Consider the following 16,049-nt stretch of genomic DNA (forward strand, 5'->3'; position numbering starts at 1 on the left):
GTGCACTCAGGGCCCTCACACCACCAGGTGCCCCAACTATTCTTCACATGAACAGATTCTGAATCACTATTCTGGTCATTTTTCTCTAGACATACTTATTATTGTTTTGTTTCAGCTGCATAAATGAACCTTAAGTCTAAGATTTTCAACTAGAGTTGACCTAAAGTCTTTTTTAACTGATGCATATGAGTCAATATTAAAAGGAAAGCACTGAACCACCAAGCCAACCCTCAGGTATAATCTAGTGTTTCCTGATCTATTCCATCCGGGATTCTGAGAGCAATGAAGAACAGCAAGTTAATGTATTTTAGCTAATTGTTCTGCCAACTGAAGCTCACTCAGAAGGAAACTAAATCATCTTTGGGAATACCATACAACTCAATTTAAAACTGTAATTATTTAACATATATAGAATAATTTAGGATTGAATTTTCAGGAACATATCAATTCTAAAAACCAATCCCCAACTAGTGTCAAAGTACTTTGAACTCCCATTGACCTAGACATTTAGGAGAGCTCACTAATGGAAGAGTTTATTTATTGATACATTCATTCCAGCAAATATTTATTGAGTGCCTACTATAAGCTAGGCACTGCTCTGGACATTGGCTATATAACAATGCAGAAAGTCATAAGTTCTCTGCCAGTGTGGAGCTTATAAAGTTAGACAGAGGACATACAGACAAGCAAAAAGGGACACAGCCAGGCTGCAGTGAAAGACAATAGAACCACCAAGGGTGACTAGAGAAGATTTACTCTGTGGAGATGTCTTTTGAGCAGAGGACATAGTTCAAGGAGATAGATCCAACCTGATGAAGGGAGAAGTACGTGCAAAGGAAGTTGGGAAAAGGTTGTCATTTTTGAGAAAGGTCACTGTAGCCGTGGTAGGGTTGATGACACCAGAGAAGCAAGAAAGTCTTCAAAAGCCACGGCAGGAAGTTGAGCTTGTAATCTAAGTCTAAGGGAAAACTTTTGAAAGGGTAGAGGCAGGGGAATGGCATCATCCAATTTGTGTTTTTATTTTTTCCCCTTTCAGTCTTATTTAGACACAACTGACATACAGCACTGTATAAGTTTAGGATATACAGCTAATGATTACCACGATAGACTTAGCAAACACCCATCATCTCATACAGATACAAAATTAAATAAATAGAAAAAAATTCCTTGTGATGAGAACGCTTAGGATTTACTCTCTTAACAACTTTCATATAACATACAATAGTGCTAATTGTGTTTTTAAATCGTCACTTTGGCAGCTAAGAGGAAAATGAATTAGAAGACGAAAAGAATGAGAAAAATATGCAAATTTTGTATCTCTGAAGGAGGTGAAGAAGTTTATACCCTCCCAGAAACTCACATACATCTTTGACTACCACATCAATAATAACATTATTTATAGTTAAAAATAATAATTTACTTATTATTTAATAATACTATTATTTATGGAGAACTTACTGTGTGCTAGAGTATACAGAGTATGTATGAGCACTGTGTATAAATCATTCTTTTTGATACACTCAAACAAACCCTTGTTGTTCAGTCACCCAGTCGTGTCCAACTCCTTGTGACCCCATGGACTGCAGCACCCCAGGCCTCTCTGTCCCTCACCATCTCCCAAAGTTTGCCCAAGTTCATGTCCATTGCATCAGTGATGCCATACAGTCACCTCATCCTCTGATGCTCTCGTCTCCTTCTGCCATCAACCTCTCCCAGCATCAGGGACATTTCCAATGAGTCGTCCATCCACATCAGATGACCAAAATACTGAAGCTTCAGCATCAGTCCTTCCAATGAGTATTCAGGGTTGATTTACCTTAAGATTGACTGGTTTGATCTCCTTGCTGTCCAAGGGACTCTCAGGAGTCTTCTCCAGCGCCACTGTTCAAAGGTACCAATTCTCCAGCTCTCTGCCTTCTTTACAGTCCAGCTCTCACAACCACACATGACCACTGGGAAGACCATTGCTTTGACTATATGGACCTTTGTTGGGAGAGTAACATCTCTGCTTTTTAACACACTGACTATGTTTGTCATAGCTTTCCTGTCAAGAAGCAAATGTCTTCTGATTTCATAGCTGCAGTCACCATCTGCAGTGATTTTAGAGCCTAGGAAGAAGAAATCTGTCACTACTTCCGCCTTTTCCTCCTCTATTTGCCATTAAGTAATGGGGCCAGATGTCATGATCTTAGTTTATTTTAATATTTATTTTTAAATTGACTCTTTCACTCTCCTCCTTCACCCTCATCAAGAGGATCTTTAGTTCCTCTTCACTTTCTGCCATTAGGGTGGTATCATCCACATATCTGAGGTTGTTGATGTTTTTGCCGCCAATCTTGATTCCAGCTTGTAACTCATCCAGCCCAGCACTTCTCATGATGTGCTCAGTGTATAGATTAAACAAACAGGGTGAGAGCAGACAGCCCTGCAGTATTCCTTTCTCAATCTTGAACCAATCAGTTGTTCCATACAGTGTTCTGACTATCGCTTCTTGACCCACATACAAGTTTCTCAGGAGACAGGTAAGATGATCTGGTATTCCCATCTCCTTAAGAGCTTTCCACAGTTTATTATGATCCACACAAAGACTTTGGCATAGTGGATGAAACAGAGGTAGATATGTCTCTGGAATTCCCTAGCTTTCTCTGTGATCCAGCAAATGTTCACAATTTGATTTCTGGTTCCTCTTCCTTTTCTAAACCCAGCTTGGACATCTGGAAGTTCTTGGTTCATATAATGCTGAAGCCTTGCATGCAAGATTTTAAGGATGACCTTACTAACAAGGGAGATAGGTGAAATTGTCCGACAGGTAGCACATTCTTTAGTGCTACCCTTCTTGGGAATTGGGATGAGGATTGATCTTTTCAAGTCCTGTGGCCATTGATAAGTCTTCCAGATTTGCTGACGTGATGAATGCAATGCAACTAAGAAGAGGGAATTATCACTTTCACTAAACAGAAGAGGACACTGAAGGTCAGAAAGGTCAACTGAAGTGCCAAAACCTTATAATTGAAAATTGGCAGAGCTGTGGTTTAAATCAGGTTTCATCTGTCCCCAAACTTTCAAGTGCATTCTCTGCATTTGCCAGATTAAAGTCTCTAATGTTTAGTGAACATATTTATTTGGGGGAAAGCATAGTGCTTTTAAAGGAGTTCATTTGAGAAACCTCCCTCAACCCCTTCCACAAAGCTATGAAAAGTGAGTACATGGCAGAAAACCACCCTATAGATCCCAGGTTTGAGATATAAGCTTTCTTTAGTCCCTAGTTATTTGGCTAGATAAATAATTTTTTCAGATGATTTATCTATTTTCATGACTAAAATATGTATAACAGAAACTGACATATCTCATACTTTTTTTGGACAAATTTAATTAGGTCTGGCATGAGAAACATTGACTCCAAAATTGACATATTAGCTACACTTTGACTGGGACATGATGACTCAGGTATTGTGCTAAATACTTTATAAAGTGACGTCACTCAGTCGTGTCTGACTCTTCGCGACCCTATGGACTGTAGCCTACCAGGCTCCTCCATCCATGGGGTTTTCCAGGCAAGAGTACTGGAGTGGGTTGCCATTTCCTTCTCTAGGAGATCTTCCCAACCCAGGGATCGAACCTGGGTCTCCCGCATTGCAGGCAGATGCTTTACCGTCTGAGCCACCAGGGAAGCCCAAATACTTTATATGAGTTGTCTTAATCAAAAATCAAAAAACATGGAACACTTCACAAATTTGCAAGTCATCCTTGTGTAGGCTCAAGTGGTAAAGAATCTGCCTGTAAAGCAGGAGACTCAGAATTGATCCCTGGGGTCAGGGATGATTTCCTGGAGGAGGAAATGGCAACCCACTCCAGTATTCTTGCCTGAAGAATCCCATGGACAGAGGAGTTTGGAGTGCTATACAGTCCGTGGGGTTGCAAAGAGTCAGACACAACTAAAGCGACTTAGCCCCTTGGGTAGGAACCATGTTCATCCTCACCATATCATTTGAATATGGTATACGAGCTGCCAAAATAAAGAGTAAATAAGAATTATTTCCTTTCTACAGATGTTAAAAAGATCTGCTAAGAACCGAGAGGCAAATCAACACTCCAGAGGAAAAAATCAATAGCAAACATCCCATTTTTTAATGTTAATAATTTATTTCATGAGTAACGTCATTCTGCAAAGTACTAGAAGGTGTAAGTGGGGTAATGAAGATTAGCAGGATCTCCTGGGTGTCTTCTAAAAACAAAGCCAAGGCTGCACCTTTCAGGCCATTAACCCTGCTTCAGCTTTGTAAAGTCATAGGCCTATTATTTCAACCCTGTAGGAAAGGGTGATGGTTATATATCAAAAGCACGTGGCTGCAATGGCTGCTTCCTCTTCCAAACACAGAGACTTAAAGTGTGTCAAAAGTCATCCAGAAACAGCTGTCATTCTCCTGGCCTAGGAACTGCTCATTTCTCTCTACCAACTTTCTGATATTTTTAAGCTATTCCTTCTAAGCCACATAATATTAGGGCTACCTAAATCACTTATCAGCCAAATCTCTATACTTTGAGATATATTTTATTGAATCAATATAACTATGGATTATCCTGTGTTATAAGATATCCTTTAATTATCCTGTATTATAGTCCCTGATACACACATTTATTCTTTAGTAAATGAAACTGTTCAATTAAACTGTTAAGTTTAATTGTTATATAGTAAGTTCATTGCTATATAATATAGTTGAGTATAGTTGAGATCTTAAAGGGACAGGTTAAAAAATGTACTACTTACATATCACAGTAGATCTTTTTAAACTTAATTCTAAATATTATTAAGTATTTCTTTTCTCTAGGATAGAATAAAAGCAATTTTCTATTCTTTGAATCCCTGGAGAAGGGAATGGCTACCCACTCTGGTATTCTTGCCTGGAGAATCCCATGGACAGAGAAGCCTCACAGAGTCCATGGGGCTGCAAAAAGTCAGACATGACTGAGTGACTGAGCACACGTTATTTGAATAGTAGAGAAAATCAGTAAAATAAATGATTCAAAATAGTAAAATATAAGAAAAATATTTGATATATAATAGTATAAGAATTATTTTGTATGTTTTACCTTTCTGAACTGATTTTGCTTATTACATTTAGCTTGCAGATCTCATGCACACTGGTCTGAAAGTACAATTAGAAAAGTAAATATAATACAATAATAAGTGTTATAAAAAGTAGGATAAGTCCCCAAAAGATACCTGAAAATTGACTATAAATTATTATCCATTATAACAGAGAAAATAGAAAACTCTCATATGAGAGTATTTCTCAGGATGAACTAGGTCAGGAGAAAAACAAATTTTACCTAAAAGTGCCCTGCAGACTCTGAGCTGCTTAACTAGAATATTACAACTGACTTAGATGAGAGTAGAGATTGAATTATCATAAAAAGATGATCAAAATGAGCTTAAGAGTCTCCTGGAGGCTGAATGTACTCTTTCTTTATTTACATACTCATGAGTCCATAGAGAAATTAAAGCAAAGAGATATAAGTGAAATTGTTGAAATTATGGAGAAACAGAATCCAACTCCAGCAGCCTTGAGTATTCTACCTAATTTTCTTTCCATTCATACGATATCTTACATTTTTCCTGCAATCCTTCAATATCGAGCATATAGTAGAAATACTCTGTGCTCTCAGTGTCATCATACTCTTCTTTTTGATCCACTGAGAGCTATTGCTGACTTCTACCGAGCTCTTCATAAAAGCCTCACACTGTCATTTAATCTTCACGTGAACTTTGTAAAGCACAATGATTATCTACAGTTTACAGACGAAAAGGCTCAGACACACGACTTATAGCCTGTGTGTCGAATAAGTTCAGTTCAGTTCAGTTCAGTCATGCAGTCGTGTCCGACTCTTTGCGACCCCATGAATCACAGCATGCCAGGCCTCCCTGTCCATCATCAACTCCCGGAGTTCACCCAAACTCATGTCCATCAGGTCAGTGATGCCATCCAGCCATCTCATCCTCTGTTGTCCCCTTCTCCTCCTGCCCCCAATCCCTCCCAGCATCAGAGTCTTTTCCAGTGAGTCAACTCTTCACATGAGGTGGCCAAAGTATTGGAGTTTCAGTTTTAGCATCAGTCCTTCCAAAGAACACCCAGGACTGATCTCCTTTAGAATGGACTGGTTGGATCTCCTTGCAGTCCAAGGGATTCTCATGAGTCTTCTCCAACACCACAGTTCAAAAGCATCAATTCTTTGGCGCTTGGCTTTCTTCACAGTCCAATTTTCACATCCATACATGACCACTGGAAAAACCATAGCCTCCAAAAGACATGGCCAGGTCTTAACCTTGGGAATCTATGAATATGGCCTTATTTGGGAAAAAAGGGCCTTTGTGGATGTAAAAACCTGGCGATGATGAGATCATCTTGGCTTATCTGCATACGTAAGCCCTAAGTCCAGTGACAAGTGTCTTCAAAAGGCAAACACAGATACACAGAGAAGGCGGCAATGCGAAGATGGAGGCAGAGACTGGAGTGACATGGCCACAAGTCAAAAATGCTTGAAACCACTGGAAACCAGCAAAGAAAGGAAATGCATTCTCTGCCTGGAACCCCCAGAGGGAGCACAGCCCAAACAGATTTTGGAGTTCTAGCTTCTAGAACTGTGAGAGAATAAATTTCTGTTTAAGCCACCCAGCCTGTAGTAATTTGTTACAGTCACCCTAGGAAATTAAAGTAACCACCACCACGTCATAATTCCACTGTTCTAGGAACATAACTTTCATGCATTGGAGAAGGAAATGGCAACCCACTCCAGTGTTCTTGCCTGGAGAATCTCAGGGACGGGGGAGGCTGGTGGGTTGCCGTCTCTGGGGTCGCACAGAGTTGGACACGGCTGAAGCAACTTAGCAGCAGCAGGAACATAACAGATAGTTCTCTGCCACTATTCCAAAGTTTGACTCATAAGAAAGACCTAACAGAGTTTCTCTATTATGCAAGCATTCTCTGCAAATGAGTCTGTCAAGGAAACATTTTTCTGAAAGCTGTGTCTGTTAACAGTGCTTGCATACTTACTTCTACAATTTAGAATCTATTGTTTCTTCTCTACTTGGTTTTTATTTTATGGTAACGTAGGCTTTTTCCAGTTAAAATAATAAATACCTTTGTTATACTCAAAACATTCTTTATACATTAAATTGGTACAAATAACATAAAATCTATTTGAATTTAAAAATACAATTCATTCTCTCATTACTACCCTGACAAGTTACTAACATTTTAATTCAGAAAATAATTGATGTTATATAAGATTATGTACTTAACAATGCTTTGAAATTTAAAAAGCTGTATACTATTTCAAATATTCCATAACATATTGATTTACTTTTATAGAAAATTATTTAATATAATTGGAGAAGGCAATGGCACCCTACTCCAGTACTCTTGCCTGGAAAATCCCATGGACGGAGGAGCCTAGTAGGCTGCAGTCCATTGAAATTACACTATTTCAATATAATATTGAAATTACATTATTTCAAAAATGGGGGAACATAGTCAAAGGTATAAACTTCTAGTTATAAAATAAATAAGTCATGGGGATGTAATGTAAGCAAGGAGACTATGGTTAATAATACCACATTGCATGTCTGAAAGTTGTTAAGAGAGAAGATCTTAAAAGTTCTCATCAGAAAAAAAAAGCTATTAACTATGTGTAGTGGTGGATGTTAACTAGACTTACTGTTGTGATCACTTTAGAACATACACATATATTGCTTCTGGTGGTACACCCAGAACTAATGTTACATGTCCATGTATTTCCATTAAAAAAAAAAATGAGCTTAAAAAACATCTAACTCACATGTTCTCCTGCAGGGCCCTCAAAAGAAAATTATTTCTAATCCTACTTGATATCATGCTGGACAGCCTCTGTCCCTCTGCTCCTATCCTTTGTCCTCCTCCTCAAACTGCTGTGGGTTCAAGTGTTGACCATAAGAATCACCAGTGTCTTACCCAGACCTGATTTAAACGAGATTTGGAACTTCTGAGCTGATGATATTGAGATGAGATTTTGGATCTCATCTATTGTGCTCACATCAATTACTTGCCCTTGCCCAATGGTTGTGGGCAAGTTCAATTGGTGTGAGGCCCCGGAAGACAAGAAGGCAGGAGGAGAGTGAGGTCAGGGCATTTATGCCCTCTTCTGTCTCCCTGCAGGACCAACTGGCTGGCAGTGTCCGTGCTCCTTGGTCTTAAGTGACAGCACTTGACTTGCTGGGAGACCCCTTGACCACAGCCCTCTCCAGGTCTGTCTGCTCTTTGACCCTCCCTTGTTCTCTTAACCTTGCCCACACCTCCATAAATCCTCTCTTTGCCATCACGCTTTGAGTGTGCTGTCTTCTGCTGGAAGACCAAAACACTTACTGACTACTACGACTGATGGACTCCATCCACCAGCCTGAATAATTTCTTGCCATAAATAAAATTATCTCAGATTTTCCAAAAATGTCTACTTCAAAAGAATTACCACTGGCTATGACTGGTGTGGGATTTTTTTTTTTTTCCTCCTTTAACAACAATCAAAACAAAAGGCGGTAGCTTGAGATGACTCTCAGACACTCCTGCTGCCACTGACTCTTATCACTGAATGCTTTTGGTTCCAAAATACCTGTCAGCACCATCCCTGATGCACTTGGGAAAGGCCAGGCTGCAGCCAAAAAGCATGATATGTTGATAGCAACCGAGGCGATGGAGGTACGTGAAGAATTTGAGGAACTTCTCCATTTCCATGCTTTTGACAATGGAGAGGGGAGATGTCAGCGTGGTGTAGTAGGGCAATATCTGACACTGGCTGTGGGTGATGTTCATGCAGGCACCTGGGAAGGTGAGAAAATTACATTTAGGAGAAGACACATAAGAATTATATATTTATAAACTCATTTGATATGATAGACTAATGTGTTCATACCATAAAATAAATCTGCAAGTCAGAATAATTATGGATGTACAATAAGACACAAACATACATAGCAGCACTATTTATAATTGTCAAGATATGAAAGCAACCTAAGTGTCCATCAATATGAATGGATAAAGATGTAATGTGTGTGTGTATATATGTATATATGTGTGTGTGTATATATATATATACATATATAAAACTGAAATCTACTAAATCATCAAAAAGAAAAATTTGAAATTTTGCCATTTGTAACAACATGGATGGATTTGGAGGGTACTGTGCAAACTAGGTAGCATATTCAAAAGCAGGGACATTACTTTGCCAACAAAGGTCCATCTAGTCAAGGCTATGGTTTTTCCTGTGGTCATGTATGGATGTGAGAGTTGGACTGTGAAGAAGGCTGAGCACCGAAGAATTGATGCTTTTGAACTGTGGTGTTGGAGTAGACTCTTTAGAGTTCCCTGGACTGCAAGGAGATCCAACCAGTCCATTCTGAAGGAGATCAGCCCTGGGATTTCTTTGGAAGGAATGATGCTAAAGCTGAAACTCCAATACTTTGGCCACCTCATGCGAAGAGTTGACTCATTGGAAAAGACTCTGATGCTGAGAGGGATTGGGGGCAGGAGGAGAAGGGGACGACAGAGGATGAGATGGCTGGATGTCATCACTGACTCAATGGACATGAGTCTGAGTGAACTCCGGGAGTTGGTGATGGACAGGGAGGCCTGGCGCGCTGCGATTCATGGGGTCGCAGAGTCGGACACGACTGAGCGACTGAACTGAACTGAACTGAACTGTGCTAAGTGAAATAAGTCAGAGAAAAACAAATGCTATATGATATTATGACATGTGGAATCTAAAAAATACAACAAACCAGTGAATATAACCAAAAAGAAGCAGACTTACAGACACAGAGAACAAACTAGTGGTTACCAGTAGGAATGGAGTAGAATACAGGGGTAAGGGAGTGGAAGGTACAACCTACTAGGTGTAAGATAGGCTACAGGATATACTGTATACACAGGGAATATAGCCAATATTTTGTAATAACTACAAATGGAGTGGACTCTTTAAATATTGTGTAACAAATTTTTCAGAAAAGAAAGCGAAAAGAAGTATGTTTGTGATCACAAAATCAAGCTGCTAATAGTCACAGAGAAATAACATCTGTGTACTGGGAAAATGTGTGGAGAAAACACTCTCACCTAGCCAGAGGGCAATCACTATTCTAGATCACAGCTGGGCTGGGCAATATGTATCAAAAAAATGTGTATTTAAAAAATGCATATCCTTTGACACTGTAGTATTTCTAAAAATTTATCATAAAAAAAAATCACAGTTGTGCACATGGATTTATCTACAGGGATCTTCATCTCTGTACAGTTTATACTTTTTAAAAGATAGCAATAACCTAAACATTCAACAAAGGAAACTGGTTTAAAATATTATGGAACAAACAACAGAATACTCAGTTACATGAAAGATGCTTTAGAAGACTATTAATCACATAGAATGATGTCTATAATAAATAAAAGTTACTAATCACAAACTAATTGTTATACCATGATCCTGTTTCTTAAAATAGATGATTATCAAGAGTTTCCAGTCCTGCCCATGTCAACAGTTCAGGGTCAGCTCAGAGACTCTGACCTTATTTTCCTCCAAATTGGCACTCCTGAGAAGGATCACTTCCATGGCTTTTTCTTCTCCTTCATGCTATAAATTTGCACGATTGGCCAAAAAATGGAGGCACATTTTTTTGGACTTCATCAAACTCATAATGCAAAATGGGAAATAAATGAATCAGAAAGGAAGAAAAACCCAAACTAAAATATGTAGACAGAACACAAATAGGCATAAACATGCTTTCAGCTTCACATGAGTGCCGAGGTGGGAGTTCTGGGCAAGTTTCACAAATATGACACTGAAGTCTTTCAGGAGGAAAGTTAAAACGCATTGGTGTGGGAGAGCATTACAAGCCAAAAGGAGGTACAGACAGTGGACTTCAAAATGACACAATTCTATGTATTGTGCTACAAGCAGAAAAGCTTGCTTGCAAGAGGTAAGAGTAAATTTATGCCCATCCAAAATATGAAACAATTCATGAAAAATTCAGTATCAAGAAAACCGATTACAAATAAAGTTTGTGCCAGGCACCAAAACAAGTGCTCAGATCTCCTCGTTCAGAATGATCTCATTTCTACAACCCAGGAAAGTGATATCATTTCTGTATTACACACAAAGCCAATTTTGGAAAAGCTAAGATATCTGTCGAGGAGTACACAGCTATTATGTGGAAATTCTAGATCTTCAAATTTATGTTTTATGAGTAACTTCCATTTGGAGCTACCTTAAGCTAACACAAAGAGGGTTATAATGTTAAAAACAGTTTTTAAAGAAGATGATTCCTAATGGCCTCTGAAAGAAAGAGACCAAAAAGCATATAATGATATACCACAAGATCTATATTTATATTCATAGATAATATCACATATTATCCTTCATTTTATATTACATTATTTTCTTTAGGAGTCATCAGCTTTATACATTTGGGTTTATACACTTGATGATAAACCATATTGGATGAGATCATCAAAAGACTCATTTATCCCACCAAGGCAAAGAAAACACAGAATACTGAGTGATCATTTAAAAAATACAAGATAATGAGGAAAATCATACTTTGGTTGGCTCTATTATGTTCATGACAGTGTGAGCTGTACAAAAGAAAAAAAAAGATTTTCTAATAGCAAATTCCTTTGGGAAAAGAGAAAAATGATAAATAATAGTCTGAAACCTTAACATATGTCTCAAAATAATTGGTATGGGCAAAAATAATAATGTTTTATACTTATATAATGGTTTTATAAAGTTTTCCAAAGCAATCCTATTAGGATTATAATCTCTCATTATAAATGAAGGAACTAAGGCCTTCATAGAAATGTGATAGATGGATGGACAGGATGGATAGACAAATAGGTAGCTAGGGAGATAGACAGAAAGTGATTTGCAGGACTCTCAGTCAGTAACTAAAGAGTCTCTTGAGGGTAAAAGAGGAGAGTGAAAAAGCTGGCTTAAAACTCAACATTCAAAAAATGAATATCATGGCATTCAGTCCCATCACTTCATGGCAAATAGAAGGGGAAACAGTGGAAACAGTGACAGATTTTCTTTTCTTGGGCTCCAAAATCACTGTGGGTGGTGACTGCAGCCATGAAATTAAAAGGTGCTTGCTTCTTGGAAAGAAAGCTATGACAAACCTATGACAAAAAGCAAAAAGCAAAGATAGCACTTTGCCAACAAATGTCTGTCTAGTCAAAGCTATGGTTTTTCCAGTAGTCATGTATGGATGTGAGAGTTGGATCATAAAGAAAGCTGAGTGCCAAAGAATTGATACTTTTGAACTGTGGTGTTGGATAAGACTCCAGAGAGTCCCTTGGACTGCAAGGAAATCAAACCAGTTAATCCTAAAGGAAATTAATCCTGAATACTCATTGGAAGAACTGATCCCGAAGCTGAAGCTCCAGTGCTTTGGCCACCTGATACAGAGTCAACTCATTGGGAAAGACTCTGATCCTGGGAAAGATTGAGGACAGGAGGAGAAGTGGGTAACAGAGGATGAGATGGTTGGGTGGCATCACTGACTCAATGGATATGAATTTGAGCAAACGCCAGGAGATAGTGGAGGACAGGGAAGCCTGGCATGCTGTAGGTCCACGGGGTCACTACGAGTCAGACACACCTTAGTAACTGAACGACAACAGTCAGTAACAGAGGTGGGACTGATACACAGGCCCTCCATCTCTCAGGCCGGCAGCCATCCCTCGATACCACAGCGGTCAGCAACACAGCAAATGCCAAAGGAATTCAAAAGAGCAAGAACTCCGTGTAGTGTGAATGACTAGGGAAGACTTTACGAAGAACAACTTGATGTGCTGATCAAAAGATACCTGACAATCGATAAAAACGGGGTGCTTACTAACGGTAGGGAAAAAATGACTGCAAAGACAGAATCATAATTGCACATGACACAATGACTAAAAACTTGAATCTGGGCAGAAAAGCACTCAACTGAGAATTTGCTAATAGCCAAAAAATATAAAAGGGAATTGCTTTTTAAGGCTCTTGATTTCAAGCCTTTTATATTCAAGAAATTGTATAAATTTCCTATCACCCCTTCTGCCTCGGTGTGCATGTCAAATATTCTTTTTTCCCCAGAATGTTCTTGCCATTGAAACATGTAATTCTAGTCTTGAATTTGTGCACATTCTCATGAGGGGCAAATGATTTTGCATAAGCCAGCTACATAATAGGCACCATGCAGAGCCATTTCTCTGAGGGAAAAGGAAGGGCACTTTTGGAAATGGATTCATTTATTGTTGCTGCTCTTCTAACTTGATTTTCATAAGGAAGAGAAAAGAGGGGAATGTTTGTTTTTCTTCCCTGGGCATTTACTACTGACTCCAATAGAAATTAGAAGGCAAGGTTGTTGCTGTGTAAGAATAGATAAAATGATACAATAGATATAATTAACCATAGTGTACCTATACACATTATTATTCAATTAAGTGTATCTTTTAAATAATAGTTACTTTAAGTTGGGGAACTTGAGGAGGAAAACTTAAGAAACAGATTTTAAGAGCAAAATTACTTCTTGATGCAATGTATTTCTGGTCAACCAGAAATATTTATTGTAATTAGTTCCTAAATTCTAAAATAGCATTGCCAATAAGGCATGATTTAATAACAAATTATCAAAGTATCTGCTGATTAAAACACAGGTCCCAATTTCAGGGAAAAATTAAATATGAAAAATAAAATGCTGCTTGTATTGAAGAAGATACTGATTTTTTTTGTTTTCTTAATCTGACTCAATAGTTTCTAGATAAAACTGGGGCTTTCTCAACTCATATCACATTGCTAAAACTTCTAGATACTGGAATGAGGGAAGAAAGATGGGTCTGTTTTAAGAGTTTTCCTTATGCTCATTTGGGAATTAGGATAAATTCTGTGTTGTCTACTTTTGGGATTAGGTAATGTGGAGCTAGAAATTCTTACTTATACAATTATTTTTAATGCAAAATTAACTTCAGAAAATTCTTGCACAGAATTTATTTTAACAATGGGTTCCTTTTAAAAATCCCTTAAGACCAAATAAAGATCATTTTTAAATAAAAGCAAAATAGTATCTAAACCATAATGATTATCACATAATAGTGCTATTTGACAGGAAAAATCTTCTTAAATTAAAAATAATAAAATGTCAACTTTCTAAAGTACTTTGCTATCTTTTCTGGACAAAAGATAACCTTTTGTAGACATAAGCTAACAAGAAACTGCAGTAACCTTTCTGACTTCCTATGTATGAGTTCACATTTAATTGAAGGGCTACTTATAAGGATTCCATTGTATCAGAAGGGAATATTTTATCAGAGTTTGGGTTGGTTTGCCCTAACTTACTGACTTATTTTAACTCATGAATTTTCTTCACAAGACTTCCTTGTGGATGCGTCAACATTTGTTTGTCTGACTTCCAGATCTTGAGAATTTGACAAAACTGTAAAGGCAAGTTCTCTATACACAGCCCGCTATAGTGATTTCGGAAGAAAGTCATGGCATTTCCTTTATCATTCCTTTCATGCAGTCTGTCATTAATTTTGTTGCTGTTTTCCCAGACAATAACTCTTATTCCTGCCTCTGTAGTTTAAATTCTAGCTTTCTATGGTTGCATATGCCACTTTTATCTGCATATTTTTTTCTCCACTATTTACTGAAAAACTGTAGCATTGGTCTCTGCCCTTTCACCTACTTTGCCCTCCTTGCAAGTAACTCTGTTTCACAGCTGAGGAAACAAGGTTTGAGTAATTTCCCCATAAGATTCACATCACTAAACCTAAACATCCATCAACAGAAGAATGGATAAAGATGTAGCAATGTATACAGTGGAATATTACTCAGCCATAAAAAGAATAGAGCTTCCCTGGTGGCTCAGATGGTAAAGAATCTGCCTGTAGTGCAGGAGACCCAGGTTTGATCCCTGGGTCAAGAAGATCCCCTGGAGAAGGGTATGGCTACCCACTCCTGTATTCTTGCCTGGAGAATCTGATGGACAGAGGAACCTGGCGGGATACAGTCCATGGAGTTGCAAAGAGTCTGACATGAATGAGCAACTAATTAAATAAAAAAGAATAATGCCATCTGCAGCAACATGGATGGACCTAGAGATTATCATACTAAGTGAAGTATATCAGACAGAGAAAGATAAATATTATATGATATCACTTATATGTGGGATCTAAAGAAATGATAAAATATTTACAAAACAGAAATAGACTCACATAGAAAAAACTTACAGTCACCAAAGGGGAAAGCAGGGGGAGGAACAAATTAGGATTTGGAGATTAACATATACACACTACTATATATAAAATAAATAAATAAGAAGGACCACCTATATGGCACAGGGAACTACATTCAATATCTTATAATAACCTATAATGGAAGAGAATCTGAAAAAATATATATATATACATACACACATATAACTGAATCACTTGCTATATATCTGAACCTAATACAACACTGTAAATAAACTATTCTTCAATAAACAAGTTTAAGTTTAAAAAAATTAAAGATTCACACAGCTAATAAATGACAAAGCTAAAATTCAACTCAAATCATCCTAACCAAGTCCAAGTCTCTTTCCATCAACAGCTGTGCCCATAATCCAAACATTAAAATTGAAGATATTTCCTCCCCGGAATTTCTACCACATTGGTTGGGGCCCCATGAGTTCCATGGAGGCTGGTGGGCTCTTTTTCACTACCCATTCAACAAATATTTATTGACTCCTTATCTGTGTCAGGAGAAGGCAATGGCACCCCACTCTAGTATTCTTGCCTGGAAAATCCCATGGACGGAGGAGCCTGGTGTGCTGCAGTCCATGGGGTCGCTAAGAGTTGGACACAACTGAGCGACCTCACTTTCACTTTTCACTTCCATGCATTGGAGAAGGAAATGGCAACCCACTCCAGTGTTCTTGCCTGGAGAATCCCAGGGACGGAGGAGCCTGGTGGGCTGCCATCTATGGGGTTGCACAGAGTCAGACACGA

The 16,049-nt window shown here is 38.2% G+C and overlaps 1 protein-coding gene across 4 annotated transcripts in view; it reads right to left on the reverse strand.

Annotated features, from left to right (window-relative positions):
• CORIN (corin, serine peptidase) overlaps nucleotides 1-16,049 on the reverse strand; it is a 268,724-nt gene that overhangs the window by 174,704 nt on the left and 77,971 nt on the right. For all 4 annotated transcript variants that reach the window (XM_055588487.1, XM_055588485.1, XM_055588484.1 and 1 more), the window contains exon 4: nucleotides 8,644-8,851. In XM_055588487.1, coding sequence (XP_055444462.1) covers nucleotides 8,644-8,851 — 208 coding nt within the window. The remainder of the gene's footprint in view (nucleotides 1-8,643; nucleotides 8,852-16,049) is intronic.

Source organism: Bubalus kerabau, chromosome 7, assembly GCF_029407905.1.
Source record: "Bubalus kerabau isolate K-KA32 ecotype Philippines breed swamp buffalo chromosome 7, PCC_UOA_SB_1v2, whole genome shotgun sequence".
NCBI lineage: Eukaryota > Metazoa > Chordata > Mammalia > Artiodactyla > Bovidae > Bubalus > Bubalus kerabau.